The 20,833-nt window shown below is 37.0% G+C and overlaps 1 protein-coding gene across 2 annotated transcripts in view; it reads left to right on the forward strand.

Annotated features, from left to right (window-relative positions):
• me1.L (malic enzyme 1, NADP(+)-dependent, cytosolic L homeolog) overlaps positions 1-20,833 on the forward strand; it is a 203,176-nt gene that overhangs the window by 107,527 nt on the left and 74,816 nt on the right. For both annotated transcript variants that reach the window (XM_041563053.1, XM_018263440.2), the window contains exons 4-5: positions 17,716-17,791; positions 19,462-19,623. In XM_041563053.1, coding sequence (XP_041418987.1) covers positions 17,716-17,791; positions 19,462-19,623 — 238 coding nt within the window. The remainder of the gene's footprint in view (positions 1-17,715; positions 17,792-19,461; positions 19,624-20,833) is intronic.

The raw sequence follows: 20,833 nt of genomic DNA on the forward strand, positions 1-20,833 counted from the left end.
CATTGATGATAAGAGTTGAAGAGCACTTTAGATTAGTTTACAGACTCTTCCTCTAGACCACCTACATTGGGGAAAAGGTTTGGCCATTCTATAGGAAATGATAAGATCACAGGTACAAAGAACACGTTGTAAAAAAGGTACTCTTCCATGCCTAGCTGATTTCACAGTCTTTATTCTTTGCAGTAAGTATGCACATATTTAATTGACCAGGGCAAGTATTTTCATTTTGTAATTCAATCGTTGCTTGCATGTAATGTATACTAGCACCCAACCACCTTCTCACTTTGATTACTGAAAAAAAAAGACTTATAGTGCGTTTTGAAGAATAGCACTGGTCTGAAACAGAAGGGTGATTTTTCTTAATTATAAACTCAGTGACACTTAAGAGATGGAATCTCGCAAAAGAAAAACGACTGCTCACATCTGGCCACACACAGAGTAACAATACTGGAGAAGTGTGTGTATATCACAGTTATCTTACCTCAGTGCATTGTGCTTGGCAACAGATGTACATTTCTGTTTGGTTGGAACTATCATGTTAAATATAATGTTGACGATTCACTAACACAAGTGCTGCACTGGACCAATACAATTACCCATTAATCATTCAGCAATTTGTTCTGACACTACTATTACAAATTGGGATACAAAACTAAATACAAAACTAAACATTTGCTTGGCTGTTATGAGCAACTGCACTGGTGCAAATAACCACTTGTCTTAGCAAACTAGATCCAAAGGGGCAAATTCACTAAGCCGCGAAGCGCCGAACGCTAGCGTTAATTCGCTAGCGTTTGGCATTTTCGCTACTGCGCAAATTCACTAACGATCGCTGGCGTAGTTTCGCTAGTGTTACTTCGCAACCTTACGCCAGGCGGATTTTCGCTAGCGACGAAACTACGCAAATTCACTAACTTGCGCAGTGTACCGAACGCTACCTTTTACGCTAGACTTCCTTCGCCACCTCAGACCTGGCGAAGCGCAATAGAGTAGATAGGGATTGTTTAAAAAAAAGTCCTCCCCCCTACATTTCCTGACTCATGGCAATTTACCTAGACAGTGGGCACATGTGTAGGGCAAAATAAAAATTTTATTTGCTGATTTGAAGGTTTTCTAGGCATTTGTAGTGCAGATACGTGTTCCTCCATTGAAATTTGAATTTCGCACCGTATGCAAATTAGCCTTCGCTAGCGTAACTTCGCTTTATATAGCGAATCAACGCTAGCGCAACTCCGCAACCTCACGCTACCCCTGTGCGCAACTTCGGATTTTAGTGAATTTGCGGAGCCCTGGCGAAACTACGCCTGGCGAAGTGCGGCGAAGTGCGGCGAAATTGCGCCTCAAAGTGCATCAAAGTGTGAACATTTTTCACCTACTGACTTTAAGGATCCATGTTTATTTTAAAGATGCTTTTTTTTAAAGATGATTCATAGGTGAAATGATTCCTAGGTGAAAATTGAGATGTAGAGCTTCCCTAATAGTAATCTGTGTAGAGCCTCTGGGGCACTCCTCTATGCTACCCGAGGTGTCAAATCCATTGACACCACCCTCCCGCGCTCAACCTCTCACCATTTTTGTGACAAAAATGCCCCTGGAGCCCCTCTCTTACTAGAATAGTTTGCCTTACAGGTGTCTTTTTTGTTCTGCAAATCCCTAGCCTTCCCCCTTTTTAAGCTGGTTGGATGCTCTACTTTGTCTTGCTCTCCCCACTAGTTATATCTAAGCGATATGTACAGAGTATTCTGAGAAGTTAATTGCTCTGTTGTTGCCATCTGGCGAGACTGACCAGATCACACCAGTCAATGAATTTAAATGACTTGACTGCAGAGGACCTTGCTATTTGTACCTTCATATTTCCTTCAAAGTCCTTTTATAGTATATTATCAGACCTAACAGTTGATACTATTACATATACAGTATTTCAAATCAGTGATGCCCTAGAGTCAGCCTTGGTAGTAACAATTACATTATTGACAAGTTAGTACTGCCTCCTTTGTGTATGATGTCAGTTTCCTAAAATAAAGTGGAAGTACTTGACTGTTTCTGCCTTTAACTTATATGAATGCCTATGGGATGAATTGGAATGCTAATTGGAAGTGGTCTGCTCCCAAACATCAGTTCCCAACACCACTAAGTCTCTTATGACTGAATAGAAGCAAATCCCACCAACATTGATACAAAATCTATTGGAAAGCTTTCCCATAAGAATAGGGGCTGTTATAAAAGCAAATATAGGATTGACTTCATATTAATACGCTTGCATTCTGCATGGGATGTTGGACAGGCCATATAGTGCAAATATGTTCCAAACAATGGAAACAGCAACACATTGTTTTATTAACCTGAAGCTGTAAAACACCATAGATAGTTTTGAGCTAGTTAGGGTAGGGGCACACTGTCTTGCGCCGGCTATAATGAAAAGTCGCCTGCAACATGCCACACTCATTGATTCATATTCCGAAGTCACCCGAAGTTGCCTCACGAGAAAACTTCAGGCCACTTCGGAATACGAAGTGCCGCGTGTGCCATGCCGCAGGTGACTTTTCATTATAGCTGGCGCAAGAAAGAGGGAAGGCATTTGGGGAGATTGCCACCTGGCGATTAGTTGCCAGGTGGCTAAATCTCCCCGAATAGCCCAGTGTGACCCTACCCTTTGAGTAACGGGTTGCTATGAGTTACAGACTAGGTGCAAATTAGCACAATGTTAATAATTGAGCCCAACGTATTTTGAAGCGATGGTGAATGTTATAAATTCATTTTTTTCAAGTTATGCTCAGCAAGATAAAGGTATTCATGCGCTGTAATGAAATACAAATATACTTGAAGAAAAAAGACTGAATGTAGTGGAGAGAATGAAAAGCCTGAGATTTGGCTGGCTAGGCTTAATTATTCTAAAAATGAAATACCAAAGATAACAATTTCTTATTTGAATGAAAGACACATGTCACTACCCCACACTGTCCAGCCATAAACATTATACCTGGGCCAAGTTTTTGTTCATAATTCACAAGCTGTTTTGCTGGTAGCGTATTATTCTGACCGTGAAGAAGTGGCATGTTTGAAAGTGAGCTATATCAGATTAGAAAACTATCTAGGACTTTGCTACTTGGCAGAAAAAGTTTACACTCAGATTACTGCATGAAAGAATGACATGGTCCCATGCAATGAGGTCATTTGTTTAAAGAGAAGGAAAAGTACAAGAATATTATTTTCTCTATGAGTTAGGTTCATTTTTGTTGACATCAAGCCAGACAGATTCCAGCTGTCTAATGCTTTCGAATGTTACCTTAGGATACGATCCAGTTTTACTCTTCAATTTCCATAGATGCTTACCACGCTTTTAGTCAACACATTTCCATTTAATTAGCGCAGATTCCCTCCGAATAAAACTGTGATTGCCTTTTCAGGGCACAGTTTATTGTTGCCTTTTGTACAGAGACTTGGTGATTGAATCAGCTTTGAGTGAAAGCAATTTAGGGACAGTTTTAAGATTTTGTGGGTTATCGGAAAAGTATTCGTTTTGGGTTTCATTGGGTGTTATAAAATGTTAAAAAAAGAACTAAAAATAATTGCATGCACCGTGTAAGGCAGCATTCTTGAATGAAGGATATACTCAGCCATCATGTTAAAATTCATAACTGTTAATAGGGAAGTTAACACACTCAATTCTTAGAATATCCATGCCACCATAATACACCACGTAAAGAAAACCCTATACATTAAATGCAAACTTATCCTAGAACCTATACAGCTTTATAATACACTATGGGTTGCGGCTGCCACCTGGCTGCTATTTTACCAGCCAGCATGGAATCAAATCTAAAACCCAGTGCTCCATTGAAGTCGTTGTCTACATTTTATTTTGTTGCATATATTATTGTTGATGTACTCTAGTTATCATTATAACAGAACAAGATTTTGCCATGCTTTCCTAATTTAAACTGAGACCAAACCCATGCCCTTAAACATTCCACTCTATAAACACAGTCAGCATTGTGTGGTGTTCTGCAATCTTTGTAGTTCTGCATCAATTGTATTTGTCATCCATTTAATTGGATTGTTACAAGGAATTCACCTGTTGTGGGTCTGCAGACATTTCAGCTTACCTTGCATTGCTGATTTTAAAATATGTTCTTATTTATAGAGAAACCATGCAATCAAAGGCCTTTACTTCAAATTTAAAATCACTCACCTATGTCAAAACAAGTTACTAATCTTGTACAGTACACTAAGCACTTGTGCCCATACCCATAGCTAGTGATACTGTAGTGTGTTGCAATGAATGTTAAGTAGACCCTGGCACAACAAGTAAGAGTGTGCCAGCGGACTCCCACTTCCCACCAATGTGCCCTGCCTCCAGTATACTAAGATACTAACAGATGGTAACATATAAAGGTAAGTGATTTTTTTTGCCTGGAATTGCTAAAAGCACCTTAACCACAACTTTTCCACTTTCCAACTTTCTTTACTTTCCCACTCCTAGTGACTTTCCCAGTGATTTTCCTTGCTTTTGCAAACTTTTACATGAAGCAAAACACTTAACAAAAGCTGTCACTATTACTGTAGATTTCTGTTACATCTGAGAATTACAATTTCCAGTCTTATCTGTCGCTTGCTTTTAAGCTTAACCTTTGATTGGCTGTAGATTCTCTTTAAGTTTTCCTGTGCACTGACCCAACTCAAGACTAAGCTTTATTGTTTTTTTAAAAGTAGTCACAAAATAGAACAGGATTTTTGCAAGCCAGACATTAAAGGAACAGTAACACCAACAAATTTAAGTGTTTTAAAGTAATGAAAATATCATGTACTGTTGCCCTGCACTGGTAAAACTGATCTGTTTGCTTCAGAAACACTACTATAGTTCATATAAACAAGCTGCTGTGGAGCAATGGCGGAAATTGAAAAACGGCTATATGGCACAGGTTAACGAATGGATAACAGATAACAACATTAGACAGACAGAGCTTATCTTCTATCTGCTGTGTAACCTGAGCCTTTTCTCCTTTGAATGGCTGCCCCTATTGCTACACAGCAGCTTATTTATATAAACTATAGTAGTGTTTCTAAAGCAAACACAGCAGTTTTACCAGTGCAACACTGCATTATATTTTCATTACTTTAAAACACTTTTATTTTTTGACGTTACTGTTCCTTTAAATAAAAAATGATGAAAACAGACATGGCATTACCACTCTTTAGCTTCCAAAAGTAGTTTTTGTTTCCATTAGCTTACCCAATGTACACAATGTCTGGTTATAACAAAACCATATAATTAAGCAATATTAATAAAATGAAATTATGTGATGTATGTGCTGAAATATTTCCTTGCAAATAGACCCGTTTATATTATATTGTAATATTTAGGAAAATATGGTTAACATTGGCCATGCCTTATTTGCAGAACTTGTAGAACCTTGGTTGAACTCTGACTGTAAATTAAATCTCTAATTACGCTGTAGTTGTTCAGCTATTACTTAAAACTGGCACACATAAGGCATGTTGGTGGGATTTCATTTCTTGAACAAATAAGCATAGAAGCAGTAGTGTTACAGAATAATAAAACACAAGCACTAACTAGCGTTAACTATAGTTCAGAAATGGAAATAGACTTTGTTTAGTAATGTGATAACTTTGCATGATGAAGAAATGTACACTTTTAATTGTAAATCTTAAAATCTTTATTTTTTTTTAATATAAATCAGTCAGCCAATAAAGAATGCTATGTTACCATAGAAACATAACACGTACAGGTTATAGGTATCGGTCCCATTCGTGCCTGCTATTGAATTGTTCACAACACACTGCACAATTGTTCATTCAGCAGTTGGTAGATATACAGCTGGAACAGTGCAGTCAAGGAAAAGGCAGGAGCAATGTCAATGACAAGGTGGACTTTAAAATCGGATAATGCCTGTATTTGACTACAAAAAGAGGAACTTGGCATACAGGGATGTTTCTGAGTCTACATAATTAGGGAATGTACCCCAGATGATATGAACAGTACCCAATGTGTGATAGTCTATTTATCATGCAGAGAACCGGAGTGGCAAGGGGAGATATTAGTACCGTACATGAAAAACTCATGACCAGATTTCAAGCAAAGATCACACCCTCATATTATTCATAATAGACTATACTGGGAAGCCATCTTTGATATTTCTCCAAGTTTTGCAATGATTTCTTATGTGTTAAAACATTGCAACCATTTCCTCTTTATACATTTTTAATAATCAATCTATAAAACATGGTTACACAAGGAAATAGGAAACCACTGAGCGAATGTATGTCATTTCCCAGGGCCCATTTCAAGCATGCTTTCAGATATAAGGCAAGCAGTTTCTATGAGGCAAATAATCTGAGGAATTTAAGCTTTAATGGCAGAGTTGTTTTTGCTCCAAGTCCTTCTGGAAACCCTTTCAGTGTATAAAATAATGCTTTCCTTTTCTGTGGTCTGATTCCCAATAAGCTGGGAAGCATTTTGTAAATTGTGCATGTGTTCCATTTAATTTCTACTCTGTTTTCTTTTTGTCCCGCTGGCCCCAGCTAATATCAGGACTGTTATTCTTGAGGGCTGCAAAACTAGCAACCAATTATCATACCTTTATCAATGCACCCTCAGAAACATAGAAATGCCCAGGAAGCAGTAATATGAATGGGCTCATTTGAAATGTAACTTTTAATAATTAACAGTAAATCATTTCAGAATCCTAGTTGTGTATTTTCAGTAGAGATGACAAGATAAAAAGTGGTGGTATAATTGAATAATTCATTATGAAGATGAAAAGCAAGCAAACAACATTAGTGCTCAATAGGATCTGTGTAAGGCCACAACAAACTAGGCTTTGATTCAGTGCTAAACCTTTCTCATGGTTGTGTTACAGATGTCAGAGTTGATTATTTGGTTTCTTTAAAGCAAGACCAAGTGGAAGGATAAATGTAAACAGGTTGGATAATTTCCACTTAGGTTAAGAGTAGTGAAACCTAACTTTAGGGCAAGAGTATTGCTGCATTGGGTAATCACTTATGAAAATTGAATTACAATTGCTGTAAAGGAGACCTGTTACCCAAACTAAGCAAAAGACTAAAAGCTGTTTAATAAAAGTCCTTTGCAAATTAAACATGTCATGTATTTCAAAATCTCAGCTGTCAATCATATATTGCCTTCTGCGCCTTTATGCATCAGGCATAGAGGAGGGGCAGGCAATTATTTTCATTTTCATTCTGTGCTTCCTAGGTGTTACTGCACAAGCCCCCTCCACCCTCACTGTCTATTATTATGTATCCTGTGCAAGGGCATAGGCATCAGGTCTCCATGCCCTGCAAATGTTTTATGTTAAATGCTTTTATTTCAGCATGCATCTGCTGCAATTGCGTGCAGTACATCTTTATAGATGTATAGACTACGCTACTTCCAGCATACCCATTAAAAGCTGCTCAGTGCAATAATGCAGTAGTGCAAAGAATGTGTTTTATATATAACTATATAATTATAACTAATAGCATTCATGCATCCAGTTTAGGGCATTACCTCATTTGGTTGTAGTCGTAATTTATATTTAGGGGTTCAATTGTCATCCAGCTTCAAGGTGTTCTGGCTCCGTATGGCATCAGACTAAACATTTGTGTTTTCAGGCCATTAAAATACATATCAGTCTTGGCATAAAAGACCTCAAACACTGCAGCACTGCAATAATCGTTGTACCTATAGCATGCTGTAAAGCATACTGCTGTCCCTTGCACATTAACATCCAGAATCAGTCCAGAAGTGATGCAGATCTGCACAAAGAATGGTTCCTGGCGCCATTTTATTCTGTATGGGAAGCGATGACTGATTTATCTACAACATATGACAGCAAAAACTGTGGCATCACTGTATACCTTGTGGCATTGAGCAAAGAAATCCCTTGTGGACTAAATAGAATGTCATACTTCTTGAATGTTTGTCTTCCATAAATAAATATAAGTATAATATGTAGGATGTATTGTAGGGCATAAGTTATGAGTTGTACACCTTAGTTCAGTTCTTTAAAATGGGTTCTACATTATTCTACCTGCTTCTGACATACATTAGTAAAACATTAGGAAAGGATCCCAGATATTAATATTAAATAAATCAGATAGATTTGTGTGCAACAGTTCTAATATTATCAGACTTTAAAAAGCAATGAAAAGTGTCTTCTTATAAAGCTACTGTATATCACCTTGTTAGAAAACACTCTTAATATAAAACATGCTATTTCCTTAGCATGGCCACACCTGACTAGTTTATGATTTGACTACTGGAGAATTCCTAAAAGGGAGCTCCTAAAATTCAGCTCTGGCACTGGTGCATATGAAATTTATAGACATTTAAGGTTACTGTTACAGTAAGAGAAAATTATACTTTTTTCCATTTAAAATTAGTCACACAATTAGTTAAGTGCAAGCCACCATTCTGGTTTATACCATTTCATATGAATTCTGTCCTGATGACATCAATGGTATGTATTCTAACCAGTAATTTGCTGCTGGAAAGGAAATCATACTAACATTTTATTATTTAGATAGTTTTGGTATGAGTCGTTATATACAGAAAACTGAGCAAAAAATCTAGTAATATTGTATGTATGTATGTATATTTTTATTTGTATAGCGCTCCTTGAGTGCAAAGCACTGTACATCAAAACAATAAATTAGGAACATATAGAGAAACAAGAGATGAGATGTAGTTAGGTGCAGAGGAATGAAGGGCTTTGAAGGTTATGAGGAGGAGTTTATAAATTATTCTTTGTTTTAATATAAAGCAAACATGTTTACTTTTATTTTTTTTAAACCCTAATATTTTTTGAAGTATTGTTAATGGTGAGATCTTAAAACCGTCATGCCTATGTTGCGAATTATGTTCTTGTATTTTTTGCGTGGTATGATAATTTAGCTTTTTCGTTGATCTTACCATTGATAACAACAAAGGAGGAGGTGATTCAGTACTTAAACATCAGCTCCACATTGCACACATACCATTAGGAAATATAAATATAAAATAATATGGCTCTGTTGCATACATACAAAGAGAGGTTTCAGTTTATTGATGAGCTGTTATTGTTGTGTAATACTGCATTAGTTGAAGACACTTACATTGAACATTATCTATTTAAAAAATCTGCAAAATCCTGCAGATAATATATATTTGTTAGGGTCTGGTTTAGTTGCATAGTTACTAGTAATAGTAATTTGGGTTGAAAAAGACAAAAATCCATCATGTTCAATCCCTCCAAATGCATATATAAATGCACATACATACAGTATAAAAATCTATCTATACACTTAGGGGGTATTTACAAAACCTTGAGTTTTTCTAAGTTTTATATTAAAACAAAGTCGACCTAACTCCCATCCACAAATTTAACTCATTTATCAATTGGCACCCCCGAAAAACTCGACTTCATCAAATTGTCATTGCAAGAACGCGACCAGCGCAGATCACGATGTCAAGAAACTTTATCTGCTATTGACTTCTACATGACCTCCACAGGTTTGAGATGGTGTATTTTCAGATTCGGATTTTTATCAGCTTTGGGGTATGATAAATCGATAAAAATTCGAGTTTTTTTTCCCTATAAAAATTGGAGCTTTTCCCTTTAAAAATTCGATCAGAAAAATTTGGGGTTTATATATAACTATATACTGTATATAGTGATACCTATATTAATTTAACTGAATAGCCTTGGATATAATGCTTGTTCAAAAAATCATTCAAGCCACTCTTGCATTAATAGAATTTGCCATCATAACATGACCCAATAGGTCATTCCAAAACCTCACGGTCTTCACCATGAAGAACCAGATTCACTTTCACATTCACTTTCAAGAAACTGAATTTTTATTTGAAGCAGCGAATGTGATTCTGTAGAATGTGGTTCTCCAATATTTTCTATGGAAAAAGTAAATCCCCCGCTATCTGTCTATAATGTCTTCTAATGTACTTGTAAAGAGTAATCATGTCATGCCAGAGAAAACAATCCACAGTTTTCCTATGAGTTTAATGTTTCCACTTCATTTACCAGTTTAGTTGCACATCTTTGCATCACCAGCTCATTAATATGCTTCTTAAGAACTGGAGTGCAAATCTGCACTGCATAGTCAAGTCAAGTAATATAGTAGTGTTTTCTTTAGTGACCACTCTACCTGTGTTTACACAGTTTGTTATCCACAAAAATCATTTTCAATCAAAAGGAGCAGTAACAGTGTTTTAAAGTAATAAAATATAAATACAAATATGATGCAGTGTTAAATGCATGTAAACACTACTTTTTACTATATTTATATAAATAAGCTGCTGTGTAGCAATGGGGGCAGCCATTCAAAGGAGAAAGGTCTCATATTACACAGCAGATAAGCATAATGGTGTTATCTGTTATCCACTATTTAACTTTTATAGCCTTTTTCAGTGTCTGCCATTGCTACACAGAAGCTTGTTTATATGAACCAGAGTAGTGTTTACCAGTGCAGCTCAACAGTACATGATATTTTCACTACTTTAAAAAACTTTTATTTTCTGGTGTTACTGGTACTTTAGGCCCCCCAACACTTTCCTATCTCACATTTGTGTTATTGCTCCAATTTACTCAAATCTCTCTGCCAAGTGTATTTTAGTTCAATTTAGTATCATCAGGAAAAAGAGATAATAATGTCCACCTCCAGACATATAAGCATATTATAAAACAAAGGACAAAACCCTGAGGTACTCAGCTATCAAGACCTGTCCAATGAGAAAATCTTCCATTTACCACCCCTCTTTGTAATCTATCCAAGTACAAATATTATGTCCCAGGCCAATTTTCCTTATTTATTCAGTAACCTTGTAACCTTCTCTGTGGTATTTTTTCAATAATATTTGCATCATTATTTGCAAATTACCCAAGATCTGACATATCTTGAGGAATATGAACCTAATAATTGTGATTTATAGCTGAACTGTGAATTGCTAGAAAATGTACCATACTGTGTACTTTATCATTAGCCATTTATTTAGTCTTTATTATACAGGTATGGCACCTGTTATCCAGAATGTTCAGAACCTGGGGGTTTCCGGATAAGGAAACTGTCTTTCTGTAATTTGGATCTCAATACCTTAGATCTACAAAAAAATTTAAATATAAATTAAACCCATTAGGCTTGTTTTGTCACCAATAAGATTACTTATATCTTAGTTAGGATCAAGAAAAAGTATTACAGAGAATGGGGAAATCATTTTTAAAAATGTGAATTATTTGATTAAAATGAAGTCTGTGGGAGATGGCCTTCCTTTACTTTGGATCTTTCTGGATACCGGGTTTCCAGATATTTTTTGGCAGTGTGCTGTATGGTTGTCACTGGAAGAAGGCAGCAATGATAACCAGTCATCCACCATGCAGCATTAAGCTTTAGCTATCAGAAATATCAGTATAGTACATATATGGATTCAAAACACTTCTGCTTTTCAGTATTACCCACATGGGAAGAAAGATAATGGAAGAGCACAAAGATTTATATAGAAAACTCTATCCTTGGGTGAAGGATGTTGACAAAAGAAAATTAATTTAAAAAAGGAAAGATCATATTGTGGAGATTTCTTTAAAATAATGGGAAAAAAAGGTTTAACCCTATAATAACTGTGATAATAATTCATTGAGACAATCTGCATGTGCAACTACAATTATAAGTTCAAGAAGTAATATAGCGAGGCAGAGTATGATGGATTTACTCTCTTGACAGTATAAGAAAGCATTGCAAGATGTAACATAGACAGATTATGAGGGATGGGTTCTTATTAAAAATGAAATATGTACTAATGTTTATTACATGTGTTAGCCATTCCCACAATTCAGTTTCTGTTTTGTCTGATATGTTCACTCTTGCCAGCTATAAAGCGTTTTGAATAGAATACATTCCCCTATGTTATGGACGTGGCATTTTATAAAAAAGCTTTAAGTAAAACAGTTTTTATAGCCATTTTTCTTAATACTGTTCAGACTCAGACACTTAATTTACTTGTGGTCAGCTATAGAGTAAATGAAGCCCCCATGCCAAACGTTGCAGTCATAATCCACATCAATTGTAAAACCAGTAGATGATACATAGTAACATAGTAACATAGTAAGTAAGGTTGAAAAAAAGACACATGTCCATCGAGTTCAACTTTTTTTTTTTTTTTTTTTTTTATTAACTACCTACCTGCCAGTTGATCCAGAGGAAGGCAAAAAACCCATCTGAAGCCTCTCCAATTTGCCTTAGAGGGGGAAAAATTCCTTCCTGACTCCAAAATGGCAATCGGACTAGTCCCTGGATCAACTTGTACTATGAGCTATTTCCCATAACCCTGTATTCCCTCACTTGCTAAAAAGCCATCCAACCCCTTCTTAAAGCTATCTAATGTATCAGCCTGTACAACTGATTCAGGGAGAGAATTCCACATCTTCACAGCTCTCACTGTAAAAAACCCCTTCCGAATATTTAGGCGGAACCTCTTTTCTTCTAATCGGAATGGGTGACCTCGTGTCAGCTGGAAAGACCTACTGGTAAATAAAGCATTAGAGAGATTATTATATGATCCCCTTATATATTTATACATAGTCATCATATCACCCCTTAAGCGCCTCTTCTCCAGCGTGAACATCTCCAATTTGGCCAGTCTTTCCTCATAGCTAAGATTTTCAATACCTTTTACCAGCTTAGTTGCCCTTCTCTGTACCCTCTCTAATACAATAATGTCCTGTTTGAGTGATGGAGACCAAAACTATGCTGTCCTTGTAATGCTGGCTTGTGTTTGTTCCAAACTAGACCTTTAGCTCACTATTTCTCTTTTTATCTCCCTGTCCTTGTGTAGCCTACTACTATATAGATACCACTATATACTTTTGAAGCACCCTCACAAGTCATTAAACTACACAATTTACTTTCTTGAAACATTCCCTCAATATCCTTAAATAAATCGTTACATCAGGTTTCTTAATAAGTAGTAATAAATAATGGGCAATAAAAAAAGTCTCCAACTATACTTATACTTATACTTATCATACGTCTTCTTGGAATTTTCTTACCTTCATTTATCTACTTCTGTTCTCCTTAAAAATTAAATAATTTGTACTCAATCTAAGCAGAACTGTTCATAGAGATAGATGTTTAAAGGATATTATGTATAATATCATCGTTCTTCTAACTAAAGATAACTGAGATTCTGTTATATATGAAACCAGGGCCAGGCCAAGGCATTTTGGCACCCTAGGCAAGGGCTTCAATCAGTGCCCCCCACCTGGTCCTGCATTACCATTTCCCATCTTACCATTCATGTTGTCCCATGTACCTGTCCCAGCACCTATCAAATTGCCCCCATTTGTACCTGTGCCAATGGCAGTCAATCCCTCAGATTTCCCCCAAGACCCAATCGGTACCTGCACCAGCATAATCCAAAACATCATATTGTTACCCCTAATCTGCACCTGTACCAGCGGCAGCCAAAAGTATTGCCCCCAAATATGTACTTGTGCAAGCACGAGCCAAAATATCCACAATATTGCCTCCAAATATTTACTTGTGCAAGCAGGAGCCAAACAAACACAATATTGCATTAAACAACTGTGTACCTGTGCCAACAACAACCATATTGCCCCATGTACCTGAGCCATCAGCAGCCAATCCCTCATATTGCCCCCAATCTGTACCTGTGCCAGCAGCCACCAAAAAATCCACAATATTGCCTCCAAATATGTACTTGTGCCAGCAGGAGCCAAAAATCCATCATATTGCCCCCAAATATGTACCTGTGCCAGCAGCTGCCAAGAGGGAGGTGGGGAGTGCTTCTGCCTACAGTATGAATCACGGGCAAGAGGGGGTTGGAAGAGGCGGTTTATAAAATTTAAAAACTATTAAAGGTCAAGCATACCAGGGTTAAAGAAAAATAAAATAAATTCTCCTTAAAAGTGCTCCCCCAAATGATTGCACCCTAGGCGTGCGCCTACTCTGCTTACCCCTAGTTCCGGCCCTGTATGAAACTTTTTGGACAAGAAAACCGTTTTCACACAAAATAGACAAAGGGGATTCTCTTTTTGTTATAGCCAAATTACCATTTATATCATGCTTTTGAAAGAATTATTAAAACTGACATCTACAGTCAACAATGGGACCATAAAAATGAGAAATGAGAGTAAAGATACAAGAATAGAAGCAAGAGAGACTGAAATATATATTGCATAATTTTAACAATGCCAACAGTGTTGTTTTTAAATCATTCTGGCCAAGTCATTATTCATCATTTTGTTGGAGCACAGGGGTACTGCAGTAATGTTTGTTTTGGTGTTTTGTTTACATTTTGGATGTTATAAGTGCTTTAATTAGAGATGCATCTGTGGGTCTATGTCAAAGATAGTGAACTATTCTCCTGAGGATCGGCAATTGCAAGAGAAATGGAAATATATTAACGACTTAATAATAGTGTAACAAATTTAATTGATTTACAATAAAAAAAAGTAACTTTCAGATAGGTGGTACGTGGATACAATGTGACCCTTATGGATAGATGGAAAGACCAATCTGGAAATGAATAGCTTCAGAAGCATTAAAGAAAAAGTAGGATCTCCTTTATTAGAACTTGTTATGATCATGGAATGGCCCTAATGTAATGAAATGTTCCATCTGCCTATGAAAGATTTTAAGGTATGTTATTACTGGCAAATGTTGGTTACTATCTCCTGGCACAGTCTAATTTATTTCCAGTATGACAAAGCCAGTACTATGAGAAAAGCTTGATCTTATGTTCACATGAAATGTGAAGCATTTCCCAAAAACATGTCATTTTCATTGACATATTCTACACCGGCAAATTATTTGTTTTGCTTAGTGTTTTGTCTTGGCATTGTGTGAATACAATCTACTCAAATACCAAACATGCCCTATCATCTCCCATCAATTGCTTTATTTTGACATTTTCAGTAATTATGCAAAAATATACCAAGACGAAATTTGAGAAGAGGAAATGTCATAGTTCTAAGAAATATTATTTTCAAAGGGTTTAATAGTTTACAGTAGTATTTCTGAGAAGCTAAATTAAGTTATTATTCTGTACTCCAAAAGAAAAAATATAGCATTCTGAATAGACTCATAATAGACTCATAATAAAACGTATTTCTTTGTAAAATACTATCCACTCCTCCAAGAGCTCAATTGATATGTGCAGAGGTAATATTTAATGCAAGACAGTATTACATAGTAATATAGCACTAAACTTGTGTTGTTGTTTCATCAATTCAGCATGTCAGATTTTTACACCTGTCTGGCTGTGCCATTTTTTAATTCTCTGTCTTTATCCTTTGTATTTAAGGAAATATAAACCATTAAATGGAAGACAAGGATCTAGAAAAAAAAATACCACCGTGTTATATAAATTTTTATTTTTCCTAGATGCCAGAGGATGATTTCAGGGATTGATCATCCAGTTATTGTAATTCATTTCCATATAGTACAGTTGGACAGACTTTGGCTAACTATCAGTGGACCCTCAGTGGCCTTGAGAAAAAACATTTAACATTACCTCAAGCTAAGAAAAAAGTATTATTAAAGTTGTGTTATTGGCAAGCTTTGGTAGAGCTAGATATGATTATGTCCCTAAATGTAAATGGTTTAAGCAGCAGTGGCTAATTTGGACTTAAATAGCTACTATTTCAATTGCACTAATAATATAATACTTTCATTTTTATAATTGGGGGTCATCCAGACATTTAAAGCTGTTTAATAAAAGTATTTTTCAAATGAAACATGAAACCCAAATTATTTTTTTAGTAAAACATCCATACCTGTTATAAACCTATTTAAAAAATCTCAGCTGTCAATCATAAATTGAATGCCCCTCCTCTAGAGAAAAAGAAGAAAGAAAAGAATTTGGAATTATTTCTTAGGGTGTCAGGTTCCCTTTAAAGGGATTCTGTCATGATTTTTATGGTATAGTTGTTATCACTAAATTATACTGTGTACATTGCAAATTCATTCTACCATTTAAAATTGTTGTTCTTGAACCAAGAAATGTTTTTTACTTGCTGTGAAATTGATGTGTAGGCAGTCAGTTTTTTGGCCGATCCTGTGCTTTCAGAAAAAGCCAGCACTGCACAATGGAAGTGCTTTCAGATAAGCGATTGTTTCTACTTCTCAATGTAACCGACAAAGTCACGATCGGCTGTTTTACTATTGAGTGCTATTGTCATATCTGTATTGGAGCATTTTTAGCAATGCAGGTGTCAGGGAGCTTTTATATTGTTACCTTCCCATTGTTCTGTTGATTTCAGCTGAAACAGCACTATTCAATTATGTGTTTTGAAAAAAAAATATGGCTTCCCACGATAGAATTCCCTTAATAATTCTAACATGGGAACTATAACCAAAAAAACATCAGCAGTGTATACTGAGACCTGACATTGGTAGGCTGTTTTTCCGTTAGTTGCTAAAATTAAAGTCTATGTTATGTTTGCTGGCAAGTATGTGATTGCTTTTTTATCTTTTTCCCTGAAGGAGGCATGCATTTAATGACAGTTTCACTTAGCAGACATTCAGTAATGGTTAATCTAAATGCTGGCAATATATTGGATATTGAGTATGTTTATAGAAAACTGTTTTGTGCCTGGCACATGTTTTCTGGCAGTATGATACTTGATAAATCAACATTCCATGACCTTGATGCCAGTTTTCACATATGCGCTGAAAATACATTTTATTTTAGTATTTTAACATTTTGAGGTTAGGCAATTTATTCCTCCCACAGCACATTACTTTAGCCTTGAACAACAGATGTATGCATACAGCTATATTGAAGTGTAAAAAGCATGTTATACAAAAAGGAATAAGTCTAATAAACAGTATTATCTATTGAATGTAATCTCTAGCACAAACCTAGCCGAAAAACACAAAAAAAAACCCCCCTAGCAAATATGTAATTCAAAGTCGATATTGCATTTTTTTATTTTTTAGAGCCCTTCCACTGACCTAGAACAGTTGTAAATGTGTTGAATTTCTTTGCTACTCTGTTGCTAGCCTAATAAAAAAAACAGTCTCTAGTAGTCTGGTCTGCTTTAAGACTAAATATTTATCATGACAGTATGTGTAACATTGTTATACCTGTTTACTAATTTTATGATTTTAAAGTCTTATCTGCAGACCAGACAATTCAAGCTTCCTATTATTAGGCTAGACAATTGCAGAAATAAATTGCTTTGAGGTTATAAACTGCCTAGGGACCATTCCCACCAACGTTTGCAAATGTTACATAATACTCTTTAATTTTGATCAATAGCTATTATTCAGGAGACCATGAATGCACCATATACAGTAAGTGGTTGTTATAGGTGATATTTCCCTTATACTGTATTATAAGATTATTTTATTTATGTTTGGATATATCAAATAGAAATATTAACTGGTACATGATCCTTTTTATCCCCATATGCCATACATGTCTGTAGCCATGTACTTGGTCACAGCAAGTAGGTGTTACATAAATGACAATAGTATGTGGCACAGCCATTTAGAAACAGCCATAATATAAATGAGTAGCATTAGCATCAACAGGAACAATTCCCTAAATGTGTTCATAGTCTGTTCAGTTGCGTTGTTTTCTTTTTGTTATGACAAAATGTAATTCCTTCTGCAGAAGACAGTATGCATTTCTATTTTCATTGCATGTGCTAATATTTTATAATTGTGTTTTGATTACAGAGGTCTCTTTATTACCATTCATGATCGTGGTCACATTTCCACAGTATTGAAATCATGGCCTGAAGATAACATTAAGGTACAGAATACTATGACCAGGCTAAATTAGCTGCATGACTTTCCAAAGTAACGTTACCATATTTAGCAGGGCCCGGGTGCAGGCTGTGCAGAGTCCAATTTACCCTAACAGCCAGGCAGTGCTTTGAATAAGAGACTGAAAGATGAACAGGATAGAGCCTGAATAGAAAGATAAGTGATAAGATGTAACAATTCTAATAACATTGTAGCCTCACAGAGCAGTACATCTTTGGCTGCTGGGTTTCAGTGACTCCCTTCTGACCATAAAGAGACAGAAGAAGAGAGCAAACAATTCAATTACTATAACTTCCAGGGCCGGCCTTAGGCCTATTGAACCAATCAGGTCCAGTAGGGCCCTGCGCCGCTGGGGGCCCCACATCAGTGGGCAGCACGAGTAAGAATTCCCCCACACATAGCAGCATAGCTGCCCAGCCCGCCCCAACTCTTATAGGCCCAGACTGCCTTAATCCCCATAGGCCCAGCCCAAATCCTGATAGGCCCAACACCGATTGACTGAGCCTGCGCCCAACTCCCATAGGCCAAGTGTGCCTCAATCTCCATAGGCAGCCCTCTCTCCTGTCCCCCTGCCCATATTTACTCTCTCCCCTGTCTCTGTGTCCCTATTTCCTCCCCTTTCCCTGTGTGATCCAATTTCCTCTCTCTCCTGTCCCTGTGCCCCTATTTCCTCCCTCCCTCTCTCCTTTCCCTGTGTGCACCATTTCTCTCTTAACCCTGTGCCTCTATTTTTTTCTCCCTCTCTCTCTTTCCCTATTTACCCCTATTTCCTCTCTCTCCTGTCCCTGTGCCCCTATTCTGTCCTCCCTCTCTCCTTTCCTTGTGTGCCTCATTTCTTTTCTCTCTTGTCCCTGTGCCCCTATTTCTGTCCTCCCTCTCTCCTTTCCCTGTGTGCCCCATTTCTTCTCTCTTGTCCCTGTAACCCTATTTCTGTCCTCCCTCCCTTCTTACCCTGTGTGCCCCATTTATTCCCTCTCTTTTCCTTATGCCACTATTTTCTCCCTCCGTCTCTCTCTCCTTCCATGTTTGCCCCAATTTCCTGTCTCTCCTGTCCCTGTGCCCCTATTCTGTCCTCCCTCCCACCTTTTCCTGTGTGCCCCATTTCTTCTCTCTATTGTCCCTGTTCCCCTATTGTCTCTGTCCCTCCCTCTCTCTCTCTCTCTCTCCTTTCCTGTGTGTCCCTATTCCTCTCTCTCCTGTCCCTGTGCCTCTATTTTCTCCCTCACTCTCTCCTTTCCCCATGTGCCCCTCTCTCTCTCCTTTCTCTGTGCCCCTATAATGCCCGGTAATGCCCTATAAGTGTGCAATAAAGGCATTTTTATTATAACAAGATATTGTGGTGCTGTTTATATTGAATCTCTGCTGCATTTGCTGGTGGGAAGTGGCCACCGGAGAACCTGCACCCATACAAAGTAAGACGATTTAACAAAGTTGTGCTGACTATTTTGCTTACAGTCTGTGCCCCTATTTCCCCATACTCCCCCCTCTCTCTCTCCTTTCCCTGTGTACATCAAAATATTTTACAGAACTACAAAAGCTCAGTTTGTAAAATGAAGCAGCATCCCCTCATACTCGATGCTGATTTAATGCAATAGAATTTACATCAATTTGTATAAGACATACCATAAGAGTGTTTTCTCTCATCTTATTTTAAAGGCTGTGGTTGTAACAGATGGAGAGCGGATTCTTGGTCTAGGGGACCTTGGAAGTTATGGCATGGGGATCCCAGTGGGTAAACTGGCTCTTTATACTGCATGTGGTGGAGTAAAGCCCCAAGAGTGTCTCCCTGTAATGCTGGATGTTGGCACAGATAATCAGGTAAATAATAAATATACACAGCACAGTTTACATTTGTACTGTCTTGTATACTGTTTCCCAAGTATATATAAAATCTGTTTTGTGATTTGTAATTATTCCAGCCTTTCAGAGCAGAGATCTGCAAATTTCCCTGGGAATTTAGCACTAACTGCACTAGCCAGCACTGTATTATCGGCACCATTTATCCAGAAAACTCAGAATTACAGAAAGGTCATTTCCCATAGACTCCATTTTATCCAAATAATCCAAATTTTTAAAAATGTTTTCCTTTGTCTCTGTAATAATAAAACAGTACCTTGTATTGGATCCAAACCAAGATATAATCAATAATAATTGGAAGCAAAACCAGCCTATTGGTTTATTTAATGTTTACATGATTTTCTAGTAGACTTAAGGTATGAAGATCCAAATTAGTGGAAGATCCCTTATCCAGAAACCCCCAGGTCCTGAGTATTCTGGATAACAGATCCCAATTTCATTTTTAAAATACATTAGGAATAAATTTGCATGCAAATGGAAACCCCAAAAAATAGCCAAATATAATATAAATGAGCTGCAGAGAGTGCAGAGACTAGCAACTAGAAACTGGTTAGAGGGAATGAAGATTTAAATTATGAGGGTAGACTGTCAAGTTTGGGGTTGTTTTCTTTGGGAAGAAAGACGCTTGCAAGGGGACATGATTACACTTTACAAGTAGAGGACATTATAGACATTAGAGGACATTATAGAAAAATTGCATGGGGACCCTTTTACCCATAAAGAGGATCACCCCTTCAGACTAGAAGAAAAGAACTTTCATTTGAAGCAATGTAGGTGGTTCTTCACAGTGAGCATAGTGAGGTTGTGCTGAATGATGTTGTGATGGGTTGCCACCTTACCCCTTTAAAACTGAACACATATGGAATACACAGCCTGCATGGCTAATTAGCAATTGATTTAGAGGCATGATGTATGGCTGCACATAAATCAGTTCAGTCTGCAGCATGTATCTAAACAAATTGTTAATTAGTCATGCACGCTGTGGATTCCATATGTGTTCAGTTTTAAAGGCGTGAGGTGGCAACCCTAGTTGTGATGGCATAATTTTCAAAGCTATTGTGATACTAAAATCTCCAATTATTATAGATACTGGTATATATAGTTTATGTGACTGTATGGAGGGGTCATTGTCAGTGTGTGTATGTATGGACACTGGGTTTCATTTGAAGGG

This window comes from Xenopus laevis, chromosome 5L, assembly GCF_017654675.1.
Source record: "Xenopus laevis strain J_2021 chromosome 5L, Xenopus_laevis_v10.1, whole genome shotgun sequence".
In the NCBI taxonomy this organism is placed as follows: domain Eukaryota; kingdom Metazoa; phylum Chordata; class Amphibia; order Anura; family Pipidae; genus Xenopus; species Xenopus laevis.